The sequence below is a fragment of the Amphiura filiformis genome, chromosome 3 (genome assembly GCF_039555335.1).
Source record: "Amphiura filiformis chromosome 3, Afil_fr2py, whole genome shotgun sequence".
Taxonomy (NCBI): domain Eukaryota; kingdom Metazoa; phylum Echinodermata; class Ophiuroidea; order Amphilepidida; family Amphiuridae; genus Amphiura; species Amphiura filiformis.
In genome coordinates this window covers 26,624,893-26,652,444 of record NC_092630.1, presented here as the reverse complement: position 1 = coordinate 26,652,444, position 27,552 = coordinate 26,624,893, and the positions used below count along the sequence as shown (strand labels likewise).

Sequence of the window (27,552 nt, the reverse complement as noted above, 5' to 3'; positions counted from 1 at the left end):
CATAATTATTGTGAGCACCACGTTAGACTTGTTAAACTTATCTTTTATTGAACTGTGTTGGGGAATATAAACTGCTGGATCCGGACGTTTATTACAAAATCATTTAACTTTAACACGAAAGACGCTAAATTCAGGTTACCTATTTCAGATGATGATTAGTATATGGACAAAAATTTGATCAAAATTGGGTGCGCAATCTATCAAAGTCCGCTTTACGTCTACTTGCCATGGGTTTATTGCCATATTGGCTAATGACATTTCGTCTAATCATGAAATGGTCTATTGCTGCATCATTTTGGTCTATTACCAGGAAGGCTGATACAATATTTCTAATAACCATTTAGTCTAATAACCAGTTGGTCTAATAATCATATAGTGTAATAACCATTTGGTCTAATAACCATTTCGTCCAATTGCCATTTCATCCTTATCCATTTTGTCACATTTTATATCAATATCAATATGATAAAATATTAAAATAGTAAATATACGGATATTAAACATCTTTCTGACTGTAACCAGAACATACATCGTCCGACAGAAAAAACAGAACAGGGCCGAGCCTTTGGTGGTATACCATCGCTTTCCATCCTGTGACTACGTTCCTGACATTAATCCTGTATGCAATCTCATCCTCGTGCGCAGCGATACCTACACCTACACCGCTCATCAGAGGCAGGCTAAGAGACTTCTTTTTTTCTTTTAATATAGTAGTAGGCTGCCATACTCAAGTCGTGTGGTAAATAGTGTAAAGTTTGTTTCCAGTCTGGCAAGTGCTACAAAGTTTAATAATTCCAGACATTATATTGATCCTTCGCTTTACGATAATTTGCTAGAAACACTAACTTAAAGTTGGATTGTGTAGCGGTGCCGTTAAATGACATATATCAAAAGAGCGGCAGCTCTACCTGAAAGAGAAAAAGATAGTATACAAATATAAATATTAACTGTCTATGAGTGCGATGGTCGGAATATAATCACGAGGTGAAAGATGGAGGAACACAGAAAGGTAATGAAGAAGGTAAGTGGTCACCAGAGCAGGTAGAAAAGAATCCCTAACAACGGTTAACAAGTCAGCAATAACAGATCATGTAGTCGACAAGAACCATGTTATTGGATGGGGGACACTGAGATGCATTGGCACTGAACAAGAACGATTCACACGCTAGATAAAGGAGGCTATAAATAATTAGAAAAGGAGGAGGGCACCACCATGAAAAGAGACGACGGACAGTATCAATTATCTCACATTCTTAATGAGATTCTAAAATCTACAGATGGAAAATCAACTGGAATCACTCATCATCAAGTGTTGTCAAAGGCAACAGTGTTGTTGAAACGTACACAAAGTTACGGCAAGAAATCGCAAATAAAATCGCATATGATATTTCAGCTTTTGTCATTATACAGCCTGTCTCAAAAACAATTGTGCAAGTGAATAGCGCCCTCTATGGCAATTTGAGAATACCGTTGTGACATAATGCTTACATAAACGTCACGGGCGCAGTCTTAGCTCTCAAATGTCCTTTGTTCTGTTAAATTTGCTTGTTCCAATTTCGAGATATGTTTATTTAACAACGAAAGGGTAAAATCACAATTGTGCCACTTTTACTGGGTAATAGAGCTGTACATGTAAATCAATGATAGCTGATGTTGATGCGTCTAATGCACTCCTCCTTTCGGGGCGCATGCATTAGACGCATCAACATCAGCACACGTGCATTATTTTTGTCTAATATCTCTCCCAACAAGTAATACGCGTTCATTAACCTATAACATGTTTATTCCGCAATATTTGTTTGTCTTTTAGCATGTCTTAAGTGACTGAGAGAACAGCATTTGCCATGATAAAATCATTAACATGCACATGTATTTAATTTTTACAGCATAATGTGAAATATTTATTTATCTTTTAATCTCTTTTAGGTGGAAAAAGAGAATCATCATTCCTGCATCATGATAAAACAGTAAAAGCAGTAAAAAAATGTTGTATTGTGTAATTGATGCATTCTTTTGATTTCACGAAGGAACTCTTGATAAACTTGATGCTATCCCTGTTACATTTAAAGCCCTCTTTCCTAGTAAAAGTGGCACAATTGTGATTTTACCTTTTCGTCTTTAACTACTCATATCTCAAGATTAAAACAAGCAAATTGAACAGAACAAACGGCATTTGAGAGCTGAGACTACTACCTTGACGGTGATGTAAACATTATGTCACAACGGTATTTTCTAACTACCAGAGAAGGCGCTTTTCACTTGCACAATTTTTTTTGAGACAGGCTGTATACCGTATAGGATGATGTTAAAAAGTAGACTCTTGGATGTATATTATGTATAAGCATACCTTTATCTCCAGAAGTCCAATTGATACTGGTTGTGGCTCTGCTGTACAAAATGATTGGATACGACTCGCCAGGTTGTGGTTGTTCCCATGTACAAGCGTGGGGTTCATCTTTAACACAAAGCCAGCCATTGGCCACGTCGCAACCTCCGTAGTTGAAATTTATGAAAAAACGTCGTTTCAAATCTCTGCAAAATAGTGAAAAACGTGATCATATTGGGTCTGTTAATATTCAATATAATATCAAAGCACACGATAAAGATCTGGATCTCAATTCTATAAAAAATCATAGTAGGTAAAAAAATATTAAATAAATTGGTTGCTTGTCGACAAAACGTACCCAGCAGGTATCATATAGTGTCGGTCAATCTTCTTTTTTTTTCAATTAAACTCAAAACATGCTGAGTTAGCATATATTAAAAACACTTTGTTTTATAATTTTTGTCGGGACCACAACTGCTGCATAATTCACCCCTCCCCAATAAGAAGGTATGACTTCGGATTTAACGAAGCAGATGAATCGCTTCCCAATTCTCTAGAGTACAAATATAAGCTACCCCCCCCTCCTCTAGAAGTTCGGGAAAATCCTGACACTGACCATTCAACGCCCCAAACCATAGCCTCATTTTCATGTATTACAAGTTATTACAATTATTATAAGTACCCGTCGCCTTGTAAGCTGAAGTGATTCGGCAACGCCTCTACTAAATCTGTCCATGACGTAGCTAACACTCTTGACTGTGCAAACCAACTGCTCGTAGTAGAATCAACCGCGTCAAACTCAATTTCATTCAGTACAAACCCCAAAGAGTCCAGTAAAGTCACTTTGGCCTGACATAAAATACCAAACGTTTATTAAAGCCATATTATAACATTTTCAAACAAAATAGATTAGCATTTCTTTGCCATAAAATGTTAGCTTTTACTGTCAGATATATCCCTTTTATTTTTGAGCCGAACAACTACGGCAAAGCAAAGAAAATTGGAATTTACTACCAGCGCACATGTCGCCAATACGTACCACTCCTTCGGTCATGTTGTGGTACGACCCTTTGTTGTGTTTATCACTTTCCCGCACGCCGTGTACGTACTGTGTGTTATGAACATCTTGTATACGTTCGACTAATAATTCCATCGTAATAATAAAGCGCCGGTTCCGGCGTTTTATTCAAAATCTCGGATTATTGGTTTAATAAAGTACAATTTAATCGTGTGAAAAAAGGAATTTTAAAAATTCAGTGAGGGCGTCTGCCTCAGGAAATGTTATAATATGGCTTTAATGTGAATATTATTAATTATTTTCATTACACTTTTGCATCTCATAATAATTTGTCATTTCATTATCAACACATATTAAAAAAGTTCATATCACGATTGACACATCCTACGCATACAAGCTTATAACAAAGTTCCTACAAAAACAGTCTCAACAAGCCTAATATGTGTCCATTGCACTGGTTAGACTTTTCCAGTATGTTTAGCAAGGACATGAAACACAATGTATATTCCAGCGTCCATTCCACAATCGCGGGACTACTCTCGCTACTCATATCCTAACATGATATATCTATTTCCCCGATTGAGTGCTTTGTCCCCTGTCTTTCACCCGACTGACGGCCTAAAAGAAAAACTGTGGAATGATGGGTACACGCCACTATATTTACCTTCTGAAATGTGATTGTGCCCCAGAAATTGTAGATGAAATTATCTCTGAAATTATCGGCCGTGTTACTTATCAATCGAGCATTATCGGCGTTATCAAAGTTCCCTGTATGTGTCCAATCTGCTAGAATTCCTCGGTTATTTCCAGCAGCTCCCTTGAATGCTAATACCCAATCTGTCAAATAAATGATTCGCCATTGAAAACCAATATTGGCAGTAAAGGGAGAGAATGGTTATTAAAGCCATATTATAACATTTGCTGAGGAGAACGCCCTCAAAAACATTTTAAATTCAGGTTTTTACACGATTGTACTGTACTTTAGTAAACAAAGATTCTCTGCGAAAATCAAGACTTTAGGTGCTGTAGTTTTGTCAGAATCCGAGATTTTGAATAAACCGCCTGAATCAGTGTTTTATTATTACGATAGAAATATTAGTCGAACGCGTATGCGATGTCAACACACCCCTACGTACACGGCGTCCGGGACACACACACACACGCCAGAGGGTCGTACCATATTACACCCGCCGGCGTGACATGCATTGGCTCTAGTTGTAAATTCTGATTTTCTTTGCTTTACCTCACTTGTTCGGCTCAAAATTAAAAGGGACATATCTGACAGTAAATGCTAATATTTTATTGAAAATTAATACTAATCTATTTTTAAAGAAATGTTATAATCATGATGCAGTCATGTCTACAGTAGAATTCACCTCGACCTTTGCAGGACTTAAACTCCATTAAAAGCTATTAAACCAAGATAACACTCATTGAAACAGCTCAACTGATTAAATCGGATCTTCTCTGGCTGTGCACATGTGTCTGTTTTATATGTGCGGTTTCGCAATGAGCTGCTATAATACAACTTCAGTTGGGTAACCGATTATAAAGGAAACGCAAGGAAACAATGGTATGTGGACCATTGTTCACGAAATGAGACAATGGCCTGCTTTTTGTTAACCAGCATTCTTGAAAATGAGCAACATAATGATTGTTGACTTAACACGGTTTGGAAATAATTTCTTCATATTTTTGGTGTTATCTGTCGTTTACATATCCTTCCTAAAACACAAAAGTGCGACTATTTCCAAACACCTAAATTAGCTAAAAATTTAGGACATGTTACAAAACTATATTTTCTAGAATTTCATAGAATACTTTAAATGAAGCTTGTAGTTTTGTTGTGGCATCCTTCAGAACGGAGCGGTCCGTTACCAATATAGCTCACTATTTTCGGTCAAATCTCCATTCAATTAACACGGGGAGTTGGCTAGCTATGAGCTAGCTATGCCTTGCCCTCACTCATATTCTACGAAAGTGTTACTATTTCTGAACATCTAACCTAGCTGTAATTTTAGGTCATGTTAGAGAAATATATTTGCTAGAAGTTTGGAGAATACTTTAAATATGGGCCGGTTATTTTTCACTCAGTGATGTTAACTAGGCAAATCACCATACTTATAACGTACGCTATTTGTAGAGGTCACGCATCAATGGTGAGAGCACTGTGTATTGTGTATTGGAAAACGGACAGTAACTGCAGTATGTATGGCTTTAAGCACCAAAAAACTTGCACCGAAAGTAAGATGTGTTTACATGTGCATTGGTAACACAAATGTATTGTTTTTTGGTATTTTAATGCATAAATCAAGCATAACTAAATAACCGATGTGGTTGAGGAATATAATCGCAATCACATACGTTTGAATTTTGACAATTGACCGCTCCGTTCAAAATATAAAAGAATTTTACAAAACTGTCTCATTTTCAATCCGTTCCACGGAGTTAAATATCCATCAATGACAATAGATGCCTCATGTGCTGATGATGCACAGCGATATCACTCCAGAAAAGCTACAGATCATCGACAGATTTTGAACCCTTGGAAAGGTTGGGAAATGGGGGAGGTTTGTAAAATTCGTATATTTCAAAATTCAAAAGATATATGATTATCATAGATGATTTATTTTCCTCAACCAGACCAGTTTTAGTTATTTTTAGTTATCATGGTTGTGGCGTTAAAATACCCAAGTTAACGACGATACAGTTCTTTCAGGAGTAACCTGTATCTCAACATATTGCCACCGAACATAAAACGTATTACAGTCCGTAAAAATATTCTATGAAACATAATATCTGAGACCATTGAACAAGTTCATTTGGAATGTAAGATTCAATTGTTAACATAAATAGAAAGGAAAATTATGTTTCTACACTACTCAAATTTTGGTACACTCACTGGAGCGCATTCACCGTGTCAACTGGCGTCTTCAACTGTTAACATGTTCTTTTTAACTCCAGTAAAAAATGTTGTTGTTTACTTATGTTTAGTGCGTTGCGCCACTATACTAATGTTTTCATCAGACTGGCAACTCACTGGAGAAACCGGCCGTCCTTTCGGCGTTCGTCTCAAAGAACACCAAAAGAGTTGGAGAAACTTTAAACTATGAGCTTCTAAGCTATAATACACACGTGCCAGCCGAAAGTCATCTATCACAGACATTCACATGTCAGCTATCAGCGACCTCTTTCAATTATTCTACCAATTGGGAGGACTCAAGGGTTATCGACAGAGAAGCTGATAAGACCACTAGACGGCTGAAAGAAGCAATCAGAAACAACAAAAAGGAAAAGACACTCTGAATAAGGACGATATAGATGCCTAATCACTAAATAATATCTTTGACCAAATCACCACGCCCTCAACTATGGTTCCTGTCGCATATAAAAGGAAACTGTCAGATGTGATTAGTTGCCAGTCTGGTGAAACCACTAGTGTAGTGATGAAATGTCACTACAGATGTGAGTAAATAATAACATAAATTGTTAAAAGAACCATTTTAACCAAATCTGTGAACAATATTAATTATTTAAGGCATAATTGTTTTCGCATGATGTGCGCATTTTGTGCGGCATTTTTGAAGGATATAGCTCTGTACTGCGTAATGTTTTAAAGGATATAGCACTGGACTACCACCTTTAGGCATTTTGGAATACTAGAAGTAATTTATGCCCTGTATTTTGTGAGGTATTTTTCAAGGATATAGCACTGGACTGCGCTTAACGTTCTTCTCCCCTCCGCCTTCACCTACTCCTCCTCCTTTTCCTCGTCCTCCACCTTCATCTTACTCTTATTCTACCACGAAGAAACTTTGTTACTATGATAATGCGGTAAATTACTAAAGACTTTTAAAAACGACCTCCTATGCACTCGTTTACCTGACACAACAGCATGAATTGAATATGCTCTGACCCTAGTTTTATTAATAACCAATCTGTCGTTTACTTCCAAATCATCAGGCACTGCACTAGAATCAGTCATCACGGTCATCGCATCTTCACTTTCATCATCTCCTTCATCAACCATCCTTGGAACAGGTGAATTCCAAGCAACGCCAATGACATCACCTTTCTCTACAACAATGCGTTCATTGTCAGGAACGTGGTGCGTTACCACCTGCTCAATCTCCCCTGCTGGAATGTTGTTTATTCCAATAATGTCAAAGACAGTCCAGTCGGCAGTCACATTACGAAATATCATGGCTTTGAAGGGTGCTGAACGCGATGCCCAATATCGCCATTGAGTCACCACGCCGTGGCAGGGAAACTGAATTGGTGTAACCCATCTCTGTACGTTGTCATCTCGTCCACCTCGCAGACGGTGTTTAACTGTCCAACCAACTTCGGATTCACTGGAAGTTGCTGGTTGCAACATGAAAATGAATAAGAGAATTTTTTAAAGGAAATTACGCACACTTAGTAGAGAAAAGGCTTAAAATGACAACAACATATATATGACTAAACGAATAGGATGGAACCTAAAACCAATTTAGCGCCAGTACGCTTTTAGCTCAAAATCCGATCTTTTCGACATTTTTACTATAAATGCGGATGTCAAAGACAGTCCAGTCGGCAGTCACATTACGTAAAATCATGGCTTTGAAGGGTGCTGAACGCGATGCCCAATATTGCCATTGAGTCACGCCGTGGCAGGGAAACTGAATTGATGTAACCCATGTCTGTACGTTACCATCTGATCCATATAGTGGACGGTTTTTAACCGTCCAACCAACTTCGGATTCCCTGCAAGTTGCTGGTCACAACAAAAATAGGTGCTAAAATTTAACCCAATTTATATCGGTACGGGAAAAACAAGCAAACACGAAACCGCTAAGAACACCCACAGAATGGGACAAAATAAAGGCACTCATCGTTATATACCATTTTCTTTAGCGTTTTTACTTTCGAAGCGGAGAACGGAAAACTCACTGTTTATCGGAACTGAAAATTCACATAAAAACGTCAAAAACTAAACACAATCTTTTAATGAATGTCACGGTCGATCGACAAGAATTATTATAATTCATACCTTCATGTTTACAACCTAGTACTTCAACGCGCAAGGTACAAGTTCCTTCCCACGAAACTATCATGAAGGTTAAAGCTGTAGTCTTGATGAGAGGATCCAATAAATGTGTCACTTCAGTTTCAGTATCGGAATTACCATCAAATGTCTGAAAGCATAATTGTATATAAATACGAATTAAACAATTTGGGAGAAAAGCAAAGCAAATGGCTGAGGTTGGGGATCAAATTGAAAGTAGTAAGTTCGACCGTAAAAACGAGACGATTCCCATCTTTCCCGACGAATTAATCAACATTAGAAAATTACTACAAATTTTTATCATCTGAAGTTTAATTTTCTGAAATTTTGGGAACTGATGAGACATATCGAATTGCATTTTGAATACGAGGAATGTTCTTCTGAAAGCAAATGATTTTGCGCAATAATACATATTTTATGGCAAATTTTTGTACTTTAAAAGTCCACAAAGGAAAGGTCCAAATTTTCAATTGATGGTCGGCTTTTCATCCCAGCTACATATACATATCATTAAATTATAAATATAAAAAATATTTTTAAAAATATCAAATTCTAATAATTTGTCATAAAATGTCTGGTGTGCTCTCAGATCCCACAAAAATACTGTGCAAACGTTGCTATCCGATTCCTTAAATTATTCACCGTTTTGTCACCTGCACTGTGTGTATATATGGCATCCTTGTAACTATCCGTTACATCTTCGTAAGACAACTTATACTCTGTCACCCATCCCATCGTAGTCCCGGGACCTCCTTTGGTGATTACACCTGTTATCGCAATCAGAACAAGAAATTTGATCTGTATCCATGGTGACGCATCAGCTGATGACGCAGACCAGCCTGTACCATCTGTTAGTCTCACAGAAGATGAGGTGGCAGTTTCGGAGGATGTTATGATTTGACTGTTGGCAATGTATCCTGATGCCATACCAAGAGGTTCTAGACATTCTACAAAAATAATAACATAGCAAGATCAAGTCACGTGAGTCATTTTAAGGCGGCGAGTGGCATGATAGAGCCGGCAACTTGTGAAACCGCCCGGCCGTATGGCATTTTCCATATACTCGATTAGTTTTGTGGGGTTCATTATCGAACCCCAACGGTTTTAGCTTGTATTTATATTATTTATTAACATAGGCCTATTTGTTTGTGATATTTCAATCGTTTTAAAATTTCAAAATAATGCCACTCAAATCCCAATTTACTGAATTTAGAGAATGCACGACGACCACCACCTGTCATTTTCTTCATGTTTTGCTGTAAAAATAATGACAGGCTAATACACATTCGGAATCAACTTCAGAATAGTGGCCACCACCCCAGCATTAATCCTAAGCCTTATTTGATAATCCCATCCTTAATACCTGATCCCGTCATAATCTTAACCACGATCTCGAGGAGCAACATTTCTTTCCTTTTAACAGTAAAACTTGTAAGAGATTAAGATCCAATCACACTCTCCAAAATACGTATTTACATTAAATTTCTATATCTTCTGTGAAATTAATGTATGCATCATTGTGAATAAGCTAAGTTTAACAGGTTAATTTGACTAACCTTCAGAAATATGACATCTTCTGCCAGTGTGTCCTGGATTACAACGGCATATGAAGTTATCTTTGTTTGCACAAGTCGGCTCACAAAGAGCTCCGTTTTCACAGGTTACAAATTGGCACTAGAATGTACAACAGAAACCGATATTGATATAAAATTGTATGTATTATTTTGTTGATAGAACTACGAACTATATTGCCCGAGACGTGCGATCAATAAATATTGGGCGTAATTTTTGTCATTATTATGTCTTGAATCCAATATTTTCAAGCACTTATTTATTTATTTATTTATACCATTCGGCCCGTGGGCCTGGCACAGCCCAATATTGCAAAAGCAATAAATTAAAGGGAGGCCAAAACATCAAAACAACAAAAATAAATAGATAACTTAAACCAAAAACACAGAAAAAACAAACACCAAACGGAACTGGCTAGCCAAGATGGGCACGAAGGGCTGACTTGAAGGAATACAGCGATTTACATTGGATAATGTCCTCAGGGAGGTAGTTCCAGAGTGTCGGAGCATAAGGGTAAAAGGATTTTTGGCACAAGGTCAGACGACGGAAAGGAGGAACGATGGCTTGAGAGTTCAGGTTACGGAGTGAAGGCCGGGGGTGAGGGTTGTAAGGGTTGGGAGAGGAGGAAAGATGATGGAGGATCTTATACAGGTGACAGAGAGTAGCAAAGTCCCTGCGTTTGGAGAGCAAGGGAGGTCAGACTTCCGGAGAAGGTCCTTGTGGCTGAGATTCCAGGACTGCAAGATAACCCTGGCGGCGAAACGCTGACAAGCCTCAAGGCGATTGGTCAGGGTAGTGTTTAAAGGATGCCATGTGACACTACCATATTCCAAGATTGGGCGAACAATCGCAAGATAAAGGATGCGACGGGTGCAGATGGGAGCACTGGAGAATACCCTATGGATAAAACCAATTGTGCGACGAGCTTTCTTACATATATGGTCGATGTAAAGAGACCAGGAGAGGCTATCAGAAATCAAAATACCAAGAAATTTCGCTGAGGACACCCTCTCAATAACTTGGTTGTCGAGGTAAAGTTGCATGTCCGGGTAGGGGTTCTTTTTGGTGGTGATAACCATGGCCTTTGTCTTGGAAGCATTGGCAGAGAGATGGTTGTTAATGAACCAGCCGTGGATGGTGTTGATATCAGCTTGGAAGTCAGACAGGTCAGAAGAATGAGAAAGAGGCTTATAGAGAGTAGTATCATCAGCGTATAGGACCAGAGAGCTATTGGAAGAAAAGTTAGAAATACAAAGATCATTGATATAGACAAGAAGAGTAGAGGCCCAAGGACAGAGCCTTGGGGCACACCAGAAATAACAGGGACAGGGTCAGAGTCAACGCCATGCACAGCAACCAGCTGGGACCTATTAGAGAGATATGATTTGAGCCAGGAGAGAATAGGACCTGTTAACCCAACAGCACCAAGTTTCCGAAGTAGTGGGTGGTGGGGAACACGATCAAAGGCCTTTGATAGGTCGAAAAGGGCCATAACAATACTCTTCCTGTCTTCAATAGAACCATACCAATCATGAAGGGCAGTGATTAGGGCATCGGATGTTGATGATTTGGGAAGGAACCCGAACTGGCGTTTGGTGAGGATGTCATTGCTGGCAAGGTGATCAAAGATGTTACGGTGGATGATTTTTTCCAGCAGTTTAGCACAGATTGGTTGGAGAGATATTGGTCTGTAGTTGGTGACAGCATGGGGGTCACCGGCCTTAAAGATGGGAATAACACGCGAGACCTTCCAGGCATCAGGGACTCTGCCGGTGATGAGCGACAGATTAAAAAGTCTGCAGAGGATGGGGCAAATAGAAGGAGCTGTGTTTTTTCAGCATACGACTAGTGATACCGTCCATCCCAGCAGCAGAATTGTTGTTAAGCTTTTGGATGAGAGAGAGAACATCAGAACTAGAGCAGGAAAAACAGGAAAGAGTGGAACTGAAGTTGTACTGAGGAATGGGAGTATTGGAGGCGTCAGCACGGTTGAAACACTCAGCGAAAAACTGACTAAAGGTATTGGCTATGTCAGTTGGAGAGCTAGCACAAACACCATTGTAATGGATGGAGTCAGGAATGGTTGCTTGACCAGAACGAGTTTTACAGTAACCCCAAAAACGCTTACTTGGGGATTCATTTTCGAGAAGGCTAGCAAAAAAGTTGTGCTTGGCATACTTAAGTCTGTTGGTTAACTTATTTCTAATTGCTTTGTACTTAGTGTAATCACTAGATTTTTGAGATTTTTTCCATTTTCGAAAAAGACTATGCTTTTTTCTACAGAGTTTACGTAACTCTTCATTGAGCCAGGGAGGCTCTTTTGCCTTACACTTGAAGAGTTTGAGAGGGATACATTGGTTCATAACTTCCATATAAAATGTATGAAAATGATCCCAAGCATAGTTGATGTCATTACCGTCCTGAGTTTGATAATCACTGAGTTGCCTGTTGGCATCAACCCAATCAGCCTTACTGTATTGCCAGATGGTGCGGGAAACAGTCTTAGGTTTGTTTGGCCGGATGTTAAGACCACAATAGATAACCGAATGGTGACAGGCACCGATTGGAGAGAGGTTAGCAACTCCAGTGATTAAACCAGGGTCATTGCTATAGATGTGGTCAATGAGGGACGGGTTTATACCCGGGCTATGAAAAGTGGGCTGCGAGACAAATTGATGAAGATTGTGGTTGGCAGAAAAATCTGACAAATCATCAAAAAGGTAGTGACCTTGATTGAGGAGATTAACATTAAAGTCACCTATGACCAGAAGTTTAGAATCGGGGGAATTTGAGCGCGAAGCAAGCACAATGCAATGACTTAAATCGGGAAGAGTGTTACTGCTGCGATAGGGAGGACGGTAATAACAACAGATCTTAAGGTTGCATTTATGCAGATTGCATTCAGCCCATACCACTTCACAGTTCTTAGATAAGAGTTCATTACATAAGCGAGGTTTAAGAGAGTTCATAATTAGTAAGCATACACCACCGCCTCTTGTTTGGCGATCGCAACGGAAAACAGTGTATTGACCATTTATGGAGAGTTCAGAGTCATTAATGTTGGATGATAGCCATGTTTCAGAAATGCCAATAATGGCAGGTCTAATATTGAAACTGTATATTAAATTAACAAGCTCGTCTAATTTGTTTCCAATGCTGCCTGCATTGAGCAGGAGCATGGATAGATCATTAAAATTAACACTACAGTCAAAGTAAGAGTTTGCTTCAGAGGAGGAGTCCATGGTAGAGTTTTCAGAACTTCCTGTCAAAAATGAAGCATCCGCAAAAGGTAGGAGTTGAGTAGCACACCGTGAACATATACTCTTCGGAACTGGATGATCCTTCAGTTTTAGAACAGAGTTAGGAAGAGAAGAACACTTAAGATGTAGAGGCTCTAGGCAAGTAGAACATAAAGATCTACGATGGTCATGTCGGATTGGTCTACTGCAATTGGCGCATCTGGGTCCCCCTTGTTGATTCGAGGGCCCGGGATTTAATTCGATGTCGCCACTAATGAGTAGAACTTGAAACGTAGACATTGAGTTTGCATAGTACGAGTAACGGCATTTGGTGAAACGGCCATAGGGTGAGAAGTATCGATGAGTTGGTATGGTATCGGTAATCAGGGCATTCATGCAATGGTGGGTAGGCCTATATGTAGGCCCACTAATAAGTTCATCAGGCAAAACGGTGACTGACCTGGAGTGGTGATTAAGTTCCCATACATAGATGCTGGTATATAATATAATAGTCCATACACAGAACAGCTTTACCCACTTGGATGGGTAAGGTTGATTGATAACAGTCATGGAGAGATTTGGTCAATTGATCAGAAGAGTGAAAATATTGATCAACACAGGATTTAGCTGTAACTGACCTTGGTTATTTGATCCATCTGATCTGCACATATAGTATAGCACTATAGTACTAGCTAAATGTTGATGAAAATATCCAACAAAATCCTTTCAAAATGTGGGTTTAGGGTGACGAACATTCAACAAAATGAATCAAAATGATCCATGTGCTTAGCAAAATCCATCAGTCATCACCAAAATTGTGAGAAATATGTGATTCCATCAGTTGGCAGGAAAATATGAGAGAGTGTCCATAAGGACACCTTACACCAGTAGGTGTTGCCAGTATCTAATCTTGGGGGCATATAAGCATATCTAAACTTGGGGGCATATAAGCATAATAATGGTTAAAATAATGTAAAAGCATCAATATTATTGTAATAACGATTAAAAATACATCCTTATAATGGAACCAAGATGTTTAATAACAACAAAAATCGAATTCAACATGAGAGATTCTTTCTTTGTTGGATATACTAACATAAAGAATTCACAAAGCAGATTGAAATAGCATATGAGTACTTCCTACAAAGAATTAACAAGGCCAACTTTCATGTCCAGTTAGACTTCACAAGAAAGTCTACCTTGTTGAATTTTGAATCAGCCAGGTAGACATCCCTGGCTTTGAATTGTCCCACAGTAAGAATCAACAAGGTAGACTTTCCTGTCCCTGGATTATCTCACACAAAGAATCAACAAGGTAGACTTTCCTGTCCCTGGATTACCTCACACAAAGAATCAACAAGGTAGACTTTCCTGTCCCTGGATTACCTCACACAAAGAATCAACAAGGTAGACTTTCCTGTCCCTGGATTACCTCACACAAAGAATCAACAAGGTAGACTTTCCGGTCCCTGGATTACCTCGCACAAAGAATCAACAAGGTAGACTTTCCTGTCCCTGGATTACTTCACACAAAGAATCAACAAGGTAGACTTTCCTGTCCCTGGATTACCTCACCCAAAGAATCAACAAGGTAGACTTTCCTGTCCCTGGATTACCTCACACAAAGAATCAACAAGGTAGACTTTCCTGTCCCTGGATTACCTCACACAAAGAAACAACAAGGTAGACTTTCCTGTCCCTGGATTACCTCACACAAAGAATCAACAAGGTAGACTTTCCTGTCCCTGGATTACCTCACACAAAGAATCAACAAGGTAGACTTTCCCGTCCCTGGATTACCTCGCACAAAGAATCAACAAGGTAGACTTTCCTGTCCCTGGATTACCTCACACAAAGAATCAACAAGGTAGACTTTCCTGTCCCTGGATTACCTCGCACAAAGAATCAACAAGGTAGACTTTCCTGTCCCTGGATTACCTCACACAAAGAATCAATAAGGTAGACTTTCCCGTCCCTGGATTACCTCGCACAAAGAATCAACAAGTAACACTTTCCCTGGATAACCTCACATAAAGAAGTTGACCTTCTGATCCTTGAGTTACCTCACATAAAGAATCAACAAGGTAAATTTTCATGTCGCTTGGTTAACTCACATAAAGAATCCACAATATTTCTGTCCTCGGATTTTCTTACATATATAATCAACAAACTAGACTTTCCTGTTCCTGGATTGCCTTAAGGGATCTGGAATGAGCGTTTTGAGCGTTTCGACAGTATTTTTTGTGGGACATGAGAGCACATTAGACATCGAATTGCATTCTGAATACGAAGAATGTCTTTCTGATATCAAATAATTTTCATTTTTTGAAATTCACGATATAATACAAATTTTATGACAAATTATTAAAACTTGATATTTTTCACATTTTTGATATTATAACAGTCCTCGAAATAAATTTTATAAATCTAATGAGCTGGGAGTAAAAGCCGACGATCAATTGAAAATTTTGACCTTTCATATTGAAGATATGGATTTTGTTCCCAAAAAGACCTAATTTTTGGGGGTGTTTTGGAAAGAAATCCATATCTTCAATACGAAAGGTCACAATTTCAATTGATCGTCGGCTTTTCATCCCACCTACATACACTTTAAGTATAAATCATCAGATTTATAAAGTTTACTTCGAGTACTGTTAAATATCAAAAATATAAATTTTAATCATTTGCCATAAAATGTGTATTACATTGCAAATTTCAAAAAATCAAAATTATTTGATATCAGAAGGACATTCTTCGTATTCAGAATGCAATTCGATATGTCTGATGTGCTCTAATGTCCCACAATAAATACTGTCCAAACGTTCATACCCCACCCCTTAAATAAACGGAATCGTTATAGCAGACTTTCCTGTCCTTTGATTGCCTCAAAAAAGAATCGAGAAGGTAGACTTTCCTGATCGCATGTCCTTGGATTACCTCACACAACGAAATATCAAGGTAGACTTTCTGGTCTTTGGATTAATAATTACCTTGTACAAAGAATCAAAAAGGTACACTTTCCGCCCATACTAAAATAATGGACAAGGTAAACTTTCCATGCCATGGATTTCCACACATAAAGAATCAACAAGGTAGCCTTTTACTGTTTCTGAATAACATCACATAAAGAACTATTAATAAAGACTTTTCCATCATTGGATAACCTTGCACTTGGGGCATATAAGCATATTAAATAATGGTTAAAATAATGTAAAAGCATCAATATTATTGTAATAACGATTAAAAATACATCCTTATAATGGAACCAAAATGTTTAATAACAACAAAAATCGAATTCAACATGAGAGATTCTTTCTTTGTTGGATATACTAACATAAAGAATGCACAAAGCAGATTGAAATAGCATATTATGAGTACTTCCTACAAAGAATTAACAAGGCCAACTTTCATGTCCAGTTAGACTTCACAAGAAAGTCTACCTTGTTGAATTTTGAATCAGCCAGGTAGACATCCCTGGCTTTGAATTGTCCCACAGTAAGAATCAACAAGGTGACTTTCCTGTCCCTGGATTATCTCACACAGAGAATCAACAAGGTAGACTTTCCTGTCCCTGGATTACCTCACACAAAGAATCAACAAGGTAGACTTTCCTGTCCCTGGATTACCTCACACAAAGAATCAACAAGGTAGACTTTCCCGTCCCTGGATTACCTCGCACAAAGAATCAACAAGGTAGACTTTCCTGTCCCTGGATTACTTCACACAAAGAAACAACAAGGTAGACTTTCCTGTCCCTGGATTACCTCACACAAAGAATCAACAAGGTAGACTTTCCTGTCCCTGGATTACTTCACACAAAGAATCAACAAGGTAGACTTTCCTGTCCCTGGATTACCTCACCCAAAGAATCAACAAGGTAGACTTTCCTGTCCCTGGATTACCTCACACAAAGAATCAACAAGGTAGACTTTCCTGTCCCTGGATTACCTCACACAAAGAATCAACAAGGTAGACTTTCCTGTCCCTGGATTACCTCACACAAAGAATCAACAAGGTAGACTTTCCCGTCCCTGGATTACCTCGCACAAAGAATCAACAAGTAACACTTTCCAAGGATAACCTCACATAAAGAAGTTGACCTTCTGATCCTTGAGTTACCTCACATAAAGAATCAACGAGGTAAATTTTCATGTCGCTTGGTTAACTCACATAAAGAATCCACAATATTTCTGTCCTCGGATTTTCTTACATATATAATCAACAAACTAGACTTTCCTGTTCCTGGATTGCCTTAAGGGATCTGGAATGAGCGTTTTGAGCGTTTCGACAGTATTTTTTGTGGGACATGAGAGCACATTAGACATATCGAATTGCATTCTGAATACGAAGAATGTCTTTCTGATATCAAATAATTTTCATTTTTTGAAAATCACGATATAATACAAATTTTATGACAAATTATTAAAACTTGATATTTTTCACATTTTTGATACATAAGGAATCATCATAGTGTGGAAACCAATAGGTAAACAATAGTAGAGACATTTTGGCTCATGTTGCCTATATTGTCACACTTCAAAAGTGCAAAATCAAATGTCACCAATTTTAGCAGACCAGGAATTCACAGAACTATATAGTAATTAACAAAGAAGAGAATGATAAAAAGAATTAAAATCTGAGTTCAGCTTTGTCAGTATACAATCACAATGGACGCATTTCAACCTGTCTCAAAGGACATTGTCCAAGCAGTTGGAATTGTAATTATACAAAGGAACTCGTAAAGTCCCATTCAGTGATTCCAGCGCAATTATAAAAATATTATAATTGTTTATAAATTGCGTAAAAGTGAAGTAATTCAATTTGTCATTTGGTATTTTTGAAATGAAAAATATGGCAAAATATGTAGCTAATTTATATACTATCTGTATATAAATTACAGATTCATGTAAATGCCTTACTTTGTTTTAAATACACGGCTTTCAGCTGAACCACTAGCAGGATGTGTTAGCACATCTATGAAAATGACAAAGGTACCAAAATCTTAAATTTGATGTTATTTACTATCGTTCGGATGAGCGAATCACTGAATGGGAGTAAAGCACATGAGCATGATGAGCAAGTAAATAGACAAATAAATCAAGTAATCCATACCTGTCCTTCAAAATTCTTATCAATTTCATAATATTGCCAGCTTGATGAAGTTGTAGTTGGGAAGCCATCTTTATCGGCATCACTTAGTTCACATGTTTTGTCAACTTGTCTCCAATTGAACGACATACATTTGTCATTCATGGAGCGACCGCATTGTGCGACACAATCTGTAAGGCTTCGTGCGGTGAAATCGTGAATCACGTGATTGATTAGTTTCTGTGCGTTGTACTGACGGTACACCCCAAGTCTACAGTCTGGTGACGTACCTGAAATATACCAAACAGGATAAAAATCTTAATGTTGAGGAGGACACTAAAATAAACACTGTCTCACTTTCTCTATAGAATTCCTGAACGATTATACCACATGGTTGCAATGAGATGATTTGAAGTCACCGCTCGTGCTCTTGTCCTTTGTAGGTGGGCTAGAATTGAGCTAGCCGAGTTGTGCATGGCGTAGAGTGGTGCATCTGCTATTTGATATTCAGACGATAGATCTTTGAATACCGGGGTAGAAAATGATGAATATTTCCAGTTTTACAGCAACATTTAAATTATTAAAAAACTAATTGCAAGGCTTGCACTTGAATATATGTGTTAAAAGAACGTGGCAATCTTTAGTCTGCGTATTGAAAACCAAGCCTGCGTATTGAAATCAAAAACTGACAAAAATATGCGCATAACAAAAAAGTCCTTCAAGCAGATGAGGGAAGAAACGTACAAGTCTATCATTAATTACTGATGCCAGTGTCGTCAATATCCTTAGTAGGAGGTCCCTCGGCCCATAGTCTCAAAACTGGCAGGTCGTAACCAAATGTTCATGCGTGGCTGTTGAAGAACTAGTGGATTCGCCCTACCATCATGGGGATTTCCGCCATGAAGATATCGGGGTGGTGATACTGTGAGCCGCTAATCATTATCATTAAGCCTGGGGTACTTTAGCTTCCTCGAGAGAGTGACGTCAGTGCATGCGCCATCCAGTACGTATTAAACCGCTCGAGTTGATTCCACAAACGAGCGTATTTACACGCGCGATCAAAGTCAGTACATCTTTACGCGCAAATACCTCAGACAAAGTACTGACGTCACTCTCTGAAGAAGCCAACTGGATTTATAATAGCGTAACAGTTTGGAAACTTTTTCACTTTGATGTCACAGTACATGTAGTGTCTCCTGCATGTACTTCAATGCTGTGTTAAAATGTAAGGCCCTATAAATTATGATTTCTCCTGTGGGTATAATGTAGTGTTGGCAATCTCTTTTCGACCAACGAAAGGACCATTTAAACATAATGCAATAAGATATAGTTTGTGGAAAACGCTGGAGTAAATGTCATCGGAAATGCACACAGTTTTGAAGGCCAAACGATAATCTTTTACGAGATTTTCTTCCAAAAATCGACACCTACATTAGCGCATCTTAATCGCATTGACAAATGCCATCGGTTACCAACAATTAACTATATTTCTTGTGTTTGTCACCTTTAATAAAGTTGAATCAAATATTAAAAATAAACAATTCAGGGTATAACATCCATTTAAATCGAAACAAACAAGAATATCGCTCTTGGCTTATGATTGTATCTCAGATGGTGTGCATATTTCCCACCTTACGGCTTAAATCAGTTGATTAATAAAACCAAAAAAACCAGAAAGAAATAAAGAAATAAAAGAGAATATAATAAATAATACAAACCTGCCACCTCTCCTCGGAACCACAAGAGCAAATATATACATAACCACACCATGTTCACGCCTTGTTCTCTCTCCCTATACAGAAATAAAGCAAGGAGAAAACAACACCAGGTCTTGTTTCTTCTCCTTATATCTCTCCAGAAATTAACAAAGGAACGATAATTACGATATGCTGTCGACACTTTATAATGATAAATACTGACATTAATATTTAACTTGCAAATGTATATTTTAAACAAATTGTTTTTTCGGTTTAGTATTGATTGATTTAAGAAACATTTTCAAAGAAGCACAGATGTTGGTTGCCCATGCATAGTCACTGCGCATCATCAGCGCATGATGCGTCTGTTGTTATTAATAGATATTGATTAAAGTAGCTTAGGTGGTAATACACCCCTTGATAAATATTGTGACTAATTTTTTGCATTTTCTCAAAAATTACAACACACTGGTAACAAAAGTTATGTATATTATAGGGGCAAGGAATCCAATTACTTCACTGAAATTTCAGTGATTCAAGACAAGTGGTTCATTATATATGTTAAGAAATGAGGTATATTCTAGCGGTACCTCTTTTCTTATCATAAATAACGTACTGCTTGTCTTGAGTCACTGAAATTCCAGTGTAGTAACTGGATTCCTTGCCCCTATGATATACATAACTTTTGTTACCAGTGTGGTTTTTTTGGAAAAAAATGCAAATATAGTACAAATTTATCAAGGGGTGTAGTACCACCTTAAAGTACCCAAAACTCAGTTCCCGAAGATACAGTTCTGATAGGGACACCCTGTAAACACACACCCCACGTATAATTGACTCTAAACGCCCAGCAAACACAAAACGTTTTCGACATCATTCGCAAAAGGTTATAAAAGGTTGTCAGAAAACGTTTAAATGTCGGGTTATATAAAGGGTACATTAATGGTATAAAACGTTTTCATAACAATAAATAACATTTGTTGGTAAATTTACTGCACAGCAAACACAAATGTTTTACAGAAAACATTTAAATGTCGGGTTATATAAAGGGTATGAAAACGTTTTAATAACATTCCAAAAACATTTTTGAAAACTTGGTACAAATCATTATAAACAGAATGTTATTTTGGGGTTGAAAAATATTTTGCAAAAATGTTTGCCCAAAATATTTACAATAACGTTTTTAAAATGTTTTCACGACCTTTATATACTAGTATCCCGACATTAAAATGTTATTAAAACGTTTTGTAAAAAACATGTTAAGAACATTTCTGTGTTTCTGGGTGCAAATATTTTAACATAATGTTATTTAAGTGGAGACAAAATATTTGGCCAAAAATGTTTGCAAAAATGGTTTACAATGACATTTTGAAAATACAAAACACTTTATATAACCCGACATTTTAATGTTATTAAAACGTTTTTACCTAAACCAAAACCCAAAATATAACTTATTTAAAACGTTTTAAAAACGTTTTTGTGTTTGCTGGGCGTGGACGCCGTTTGGGACTATGCAACGTGGTCGTCTGCATCCGTTTTCAATCGACATATCAAGGACGTTTTCCCGCCATATTGTTTGTGTATTTTTGAGTGTATGGAATTTAACCTAGCAACTACGGACGTTATATCTCATGTACGATAGAGGACGTATTTCGCAAATACATTAGGCGTGCAATTGCGGTCGTTTGCAGATCTCCTTGAACCGATCTTGAACTGCAGAGCGGTCCACATTTTCAATGTGAAGCGCGAGTGTATGTCTTCATTTGGTATGTCCTCCTGTATGATTGCCCCCAATCGGCTGTGTACATTGCCCCCACGGTTTTATTTAAGGAACGCTATTTCAATTTCCAGAATGCAATGCTCTCAATTTACGACTATATTGTTTCAAATCCATATTGCAATCAATATGGTTTCTAATTATTTATAATAGTAAAATAATGTAAAACATTTTATTTCGATTTCTTTCTTTCTTTCTTTCTTTCTTTCTTTCTTACTTTAATTAAGTAACTTTCTAACTTTAATCAATCTATTATCATTAAAATCACAAAAATGATAAACACTTAGGTGGAGTGAAGCGAATAAGATACACACGTCAGCATTGCAGGAACACGGACCCACCAGCTCGCGATTTTGAATCGTATCGAAGCATTTACCCCTTCGACAGCGTGACCTCAAAAAAGGATGAGAACACATTTGCTGTGATCTCTGTAATATTTTGAGGGTTCAGTGCAACAAAACCTCATGTACATTAGCTCCTCTGGACAATGGTATTCAGGGAGCTAAGAGATGAGTTCTTGTATTTCTGAGCCCTCGATATGGGAAAGGTTTCCATTAATACACCTACAAGCGTAAATTCGTCATTCCAGGCGTCATACCAATATATAACATTAGATCATCATTAATGGTTGACTGGCGAGACCGAAAAGAGAATAGACGACATTGACTGTTTCATCTATTTTTCAGAACACACTAATTGCAATTATTAATTTGAAACAATAACAAATTACATGTATAAATGATGCAGTATTGTATTTTGGTTTACCATTGAAATAGATGTAAAAATCGATCATTGGGCAAAAACATGCATACTACCCATTTAGCATAGTATTTTATTTAACACTTGAAAATGTGCAAATGGCTTCTTTCATCAAGCAATACTTAACTATTCATGAAAACGCAACATTTCGGCTAGGTTTTACATATGGTACACCACCAATGAGCTGTACTTAATTCAGTATGCACCGTGCTCAATATAATCAGAGGGTGTTGCGTATAATACCAGATTCTGCAAACATGTTTTACCTAGTTACCATCAACCATAACTTCTGCTCTTCAGATCATTTTTTCCTCAAGACTATGATGGTAACTTCTCCACTCACTGAATATCATCCTCCTCAACGTGTCTGGCTACGAAAAAAACTAGGATGCCTTTAGAAACAACCTGGCCGGTGTGCCCTGGAACCGCCTCCTCAACATGTGCTTGCGGAGTTATGTGCCAAAAGGTCCATTTTCAAGATGTACAGCGGTCAAAATTAAAGTTACTCCCACTTTCATGAAACTTATACCCAATTGTTTGTATAGTTACTTTAGGTATGACTGATAAACCGATTTAACAGGACAAGTGCCTTTAATAACTTTGTTGCCGCGTAACATATTAACTATATATCACATATAGTGAAAACCGGTGTCGTTTTCTCACAGCCTGAAACTAGACAAACAATTTGGTACCAGTTTTATGAAAGTCGGAGCAACTTCAATTTTTGACCCCTGTACAACTTGAAAATTGACTTTCGATGAGAGGTCAATTAGTTTGAAGTTATGAATTTGCAATGACTATTAATTTCAGGCATTTCCAAAGATGTGTAAATCGATCATTTGAAGTTATGAGTTTCAGGATTGGCTTTGGTTTTGGTCACGTGGTTCCCTATTATCCTGCCTAAGCTCTTGACTGACGTCATTACCGATACCTTTTTCTATATCCTTTGTGAGAAACGTAAAACGTGTAGAAAGCAGTTTCTGTTTTCATTTCAGTTTGTTACATAATCGCGTGACCGCAGAATATCAGGTTTGAAGTTACCTTGATCAAAGTATACAAAAGAAGTTTTTTTAATTTCGCAATGCAATATTCACGAGCAGAGAAGTCGAAAAAGTCAATCTACATTTTGGAGGCGTGGTTTAATTGCCCGAATAATCCTATAATTATTTTCCTGTGAAAAATACAGACCATCGAAATATTTCCACCAAGATTACAAAAGAATAGACACGCGAGTGTCTATCGCATGCAGATTGGTTGAAGATTACTTCAAATATAGGCGTGTTGACTTTTATTTAAGTTATTTTGCTCGAAAGAAATGAGAAGAGAGAAAGGGGAGAGGGATCGGAAGAGGGATAGGAAGGAAGGGAGAGTAGACATCGAGTGTATGGGGAGAAGCGAGTCGGAGAAGGAGACACTGGGGAACCGGGAGAGGAGGTAAGGGAATAGGGAAGAGGAGGTAATATATGTGAGTGGAGAATGGAGCTTAGGTAAGAGGTGTGGGTTGTGCTTTCCGAGGACAGTAAACTAAGTCATAATCAAATCATTTCCATCATCATGCATCGCGTATGTCTCGTACAAACAAACAAACCAAAATTGTTATGACGCTTATACTTTCAGCACATATGCCTCAACAGTCTTGTTACCGTCCACGTGTGATTAATATCCGATCCAAATATAATTGTCTACATTATATATAAACACAAAGGTGGATATGTATCCGATAATAAGCTTAGCACAATCATAACAATATGCTATTATATGGTCGAATCCAACGAAAAGTGTACACGGCATGTTCAGGGCCATAACTTAAAAGTATCAATCAATTGGCATTCGTTTTTGTATTGTGTTTATTCGCCTTGATCATACGCTTCGCGCCATATATAATAAGACCCCTTCTGTGAAAAACTTAGACACAGAGACCCCAAAACATGCTATTTTTACCCATTTTTCAAAATATTTCTTAATGTATTTTTTAACAACATCTAAATCAGTTATGAAAAGAAGTCATTGGATTGAATCTAAATTGATTTCCTGAAAGGTGTGTATTCAAAGATTGCATGTTCAATTTTTCACATATTTGTACATAATTATGAATTTTTGTGATAATTTTTGAGTGGTATTTTTTTACATTACCTACGAATACAATTTTTCATAGCACTAGATATATCTTTAAGAAATGGAAATCACTAATAAATCCGCAATTGATACAAGCTTTGATATGTCCAATACTGAAATGCATTGCATTCGGACATCTTTATTATTGTGTTTAGCTGCCAGAAATTCTAAATGGCACAAAGGTAGCTTTGGTAAAAAATATGCATTACCTCCGAATACATGTTAAAAGCTGTGTCATTTCCACAAAGTGAGAGAATAGTAAACAATAGTTAAGCAATAGGTGCAGGGTAATACACTCTTTATTTCTACCAAGTTTCAATAGCCTGCGTTTAAATATTTCTGAGATATCAACAATAAAAGCAAGTATTCGTAGGTAAATTTTGGTAACCGAATGTTACCTACGAATACAATTTGACATCATGACAGTATTGTGAAACACCGCCATTCATGCCAATGCCCATATTGGTACATAACGAAGGCCTGTATGTTTGCTATCAAATCATATGTCAATGAAAGTTGCGAATTCACATACATGCCCACCATGCAAAAGTGAATACGGCTTAATTGTTGAAAAATATGTACTGAAATAGACGACGGTCTGCTCATTTGAAAGAAAAATCAGATTCAAAGAAGATTAGAAGGGGATAAATACTTGGATTTGTCAACTGTCATGTGTGCTTCATTTTAAATGTTTACCGACCTTCTGGTTTCTGAGTAATTTGTGTCCAAATTGATTTATTCGAAGGTAACTTTTGACGTTTTCGCTAAGGTTACCTACGAATACCATGGAAAAAACGACTGTTCTCATTGTCTCATGATCTAGACAACACAGTGATGGACCCTGGTATAAAGCTAATTGTAGTTGCCCTCAAACGAAAGGCCACAAGACGTAACTGACTCCAAGATGGACTTCACAAGTCTGCAATAACGGTTTTAAGCGATTTGTGTGCAATTAAGCAAATTAAAGTCACTTTAGTGCCTTTGTTTCTTACTTCAATCCTCTTTTAACCGCTGTGAACCGACATTATTAATACATGATAGGGTCTAAAGTATCAATAAACGCACATAAAGAAAATAATACATTCAAAGTGCTTTATAAAATGAAGTTTTGATTGCGATATCCACCAAAAGTCTAATTCTTACCTACAAATACTGAAATGTTACTTACGAATACAGCATAATACATGACATGTGTAATGAAGTGTCACTACCAATGGAAATTAATTGTCAAAAACTTTAAGTGGTACCACAGGACACTATTATTACCCATATACGGATTCATTTAACAATTATTTATTATGTAAAATTGCTGATTAACTACTTGTATATCAAAATGAAGTGGTCAAAATCTTGCTAAAAGCATCAAAAAATTTTGATCTAAGGTAATAGCATTTATTCATTTGGACGTACCATCTGAAAGAGATCTAAAACTACCATTTTATTAATTCATTACCATAATAGCAAAACTTAAACCTCTAAACTGAATATAGATATTGTTAAATCGCTCATGTTACCTACGAATACCCGGTTTTCTTCACCTTTTCATTGTATAAAGCGTTAGGTATATGCGCATAATTCCTAATATTCTTGAAAACATATATCCTACTCGTTCTTATACTATGTGTAAATTGATTCATACTCATTTGATAAATAAAATACAGAAACTGACCTAAACTTCATTTTCAAAAATAAACTAGCATAAATTGACTAAGATCATATTGATCGTGTTATAAAAATAAAAACAAATATTTTCTGGTTGAGCTAGCATTTTCCTGACACCCTGTGGTCTACATTACACGAAAAAGCGTTAATGGGAATATTCCATTTGTTTTAGGTTGATTAGTATTGCGATAGTGAAAGCATCCTAGTGGTATTCGTAGGTAACATTGGGTTTTGATATCACATTTACTATCATACGTCCTGGATTTATTTTTCAAGATTAGTAATGGCACTTTTCGTTCCTACAAGGCCAATATGTCATCAATCAATGGGCAAAAGGAAAAAATTGTGGAGACATTTTTATTTCGGACTTTTATTTTTGGCCCGTGGACACTTTTGTGTGTCCTTTCTACACTAAATTTGAATTCATTACTCTAACACTGAGCTAAAAGCGGTTGGTATTTGACCAATGAGGTTATGGCGCTTTCCCCATCGCAACAAAAAGGGCTTTACCTTATTGGGTACAAACCAATCGCTGTCGCTCAGCGATGTAGTATAAATTCAGCTGTAGATGTTATGGTTGCAGACAAGTTCTACCCCTCTTTTTAATCCCTCTATTTTTGGTTTCTGAACAAAAGAGAAACGAAAACTTATAACTTGAAACGAGGGAGTGGCTGCTTTGAAATCGACAAAGTTCCAATTGATACACACAACGAACATACCGAACAGTAATTTAGATACAAAAATCTGTAGTATTGAAAATAAAAGACATATTGAGAGCGCCGCGTTAAACATATTAAATTGATCTTTTATTGAACTGTGTTGTGGAATATAAAGTTAGGTGTTAAAAACTGGACTTTGACCAAAATTGACAATGTCTAATACTGCAGCAGTTGGTCTTTTACTATGGCACAATTAATGAAACAGTCGCAATCTTACATGGTTCTCAATATTTTGAACAAACATAATTTCTGAACTGTCAAAATATGCTTTTATGTTATTGCTGGCAGTGATAATCATTTACAAAGTTCACAAAGGTCAAATGAGACAGCTATTTTGTCCCAAAATCATACAGAAATATATATTTTCATCATTTGCTTAGCCATTCAAACAGTTTCTATGTGGCTGTAGATGGAACTAATAGGGGCCAATAATTAGACATGGCAACTTCTAATCATAAGTTCATAAGTTCATAATGGTGCTCAGCCCAAATGTACCCTGATTGTAAAACAACCCATATCCATTTTGTCTAATA

At 37.2% G+C, this 27,552-nt stretch overlaps 1 protein-coding gene across 1 annotated transcript; it reads right to left on the bottom strand.

The window, feature by feature from the left end:
- Positions 1-26: 26 nt before the first annotated feature.
- Positions 27-20,194, bottom strand: LOC140148285 (uncharacterized). Its single transcript, XM_072170181.1, has 10 exons — positions 20,009-20,194; positions 18,315-18,580; positions 9,948-10,065; positions 9,034-9,338; positions 8,377-8,521; positions 7,227-7,709; positions 4,009-4,181; positions 3,009-3,175; positions 2,348-2,532; positions 27-908 (listed from the first exon to the last, which is right to left on the bottom strand). Exons 1-10 carry the CDS (start codon positions 20,058-20,060, stop codon positions 874-876), a joined length of 1,929 nt encoding a protein of 642 aa, XP_072026282.1. The 5' UTR covers positions 20,061-20,194; the 3' UTR covers positions 27-873.
- Between the last annotated feature and the right edge of the window lie 7,358 nt (positions 20,195-27,552).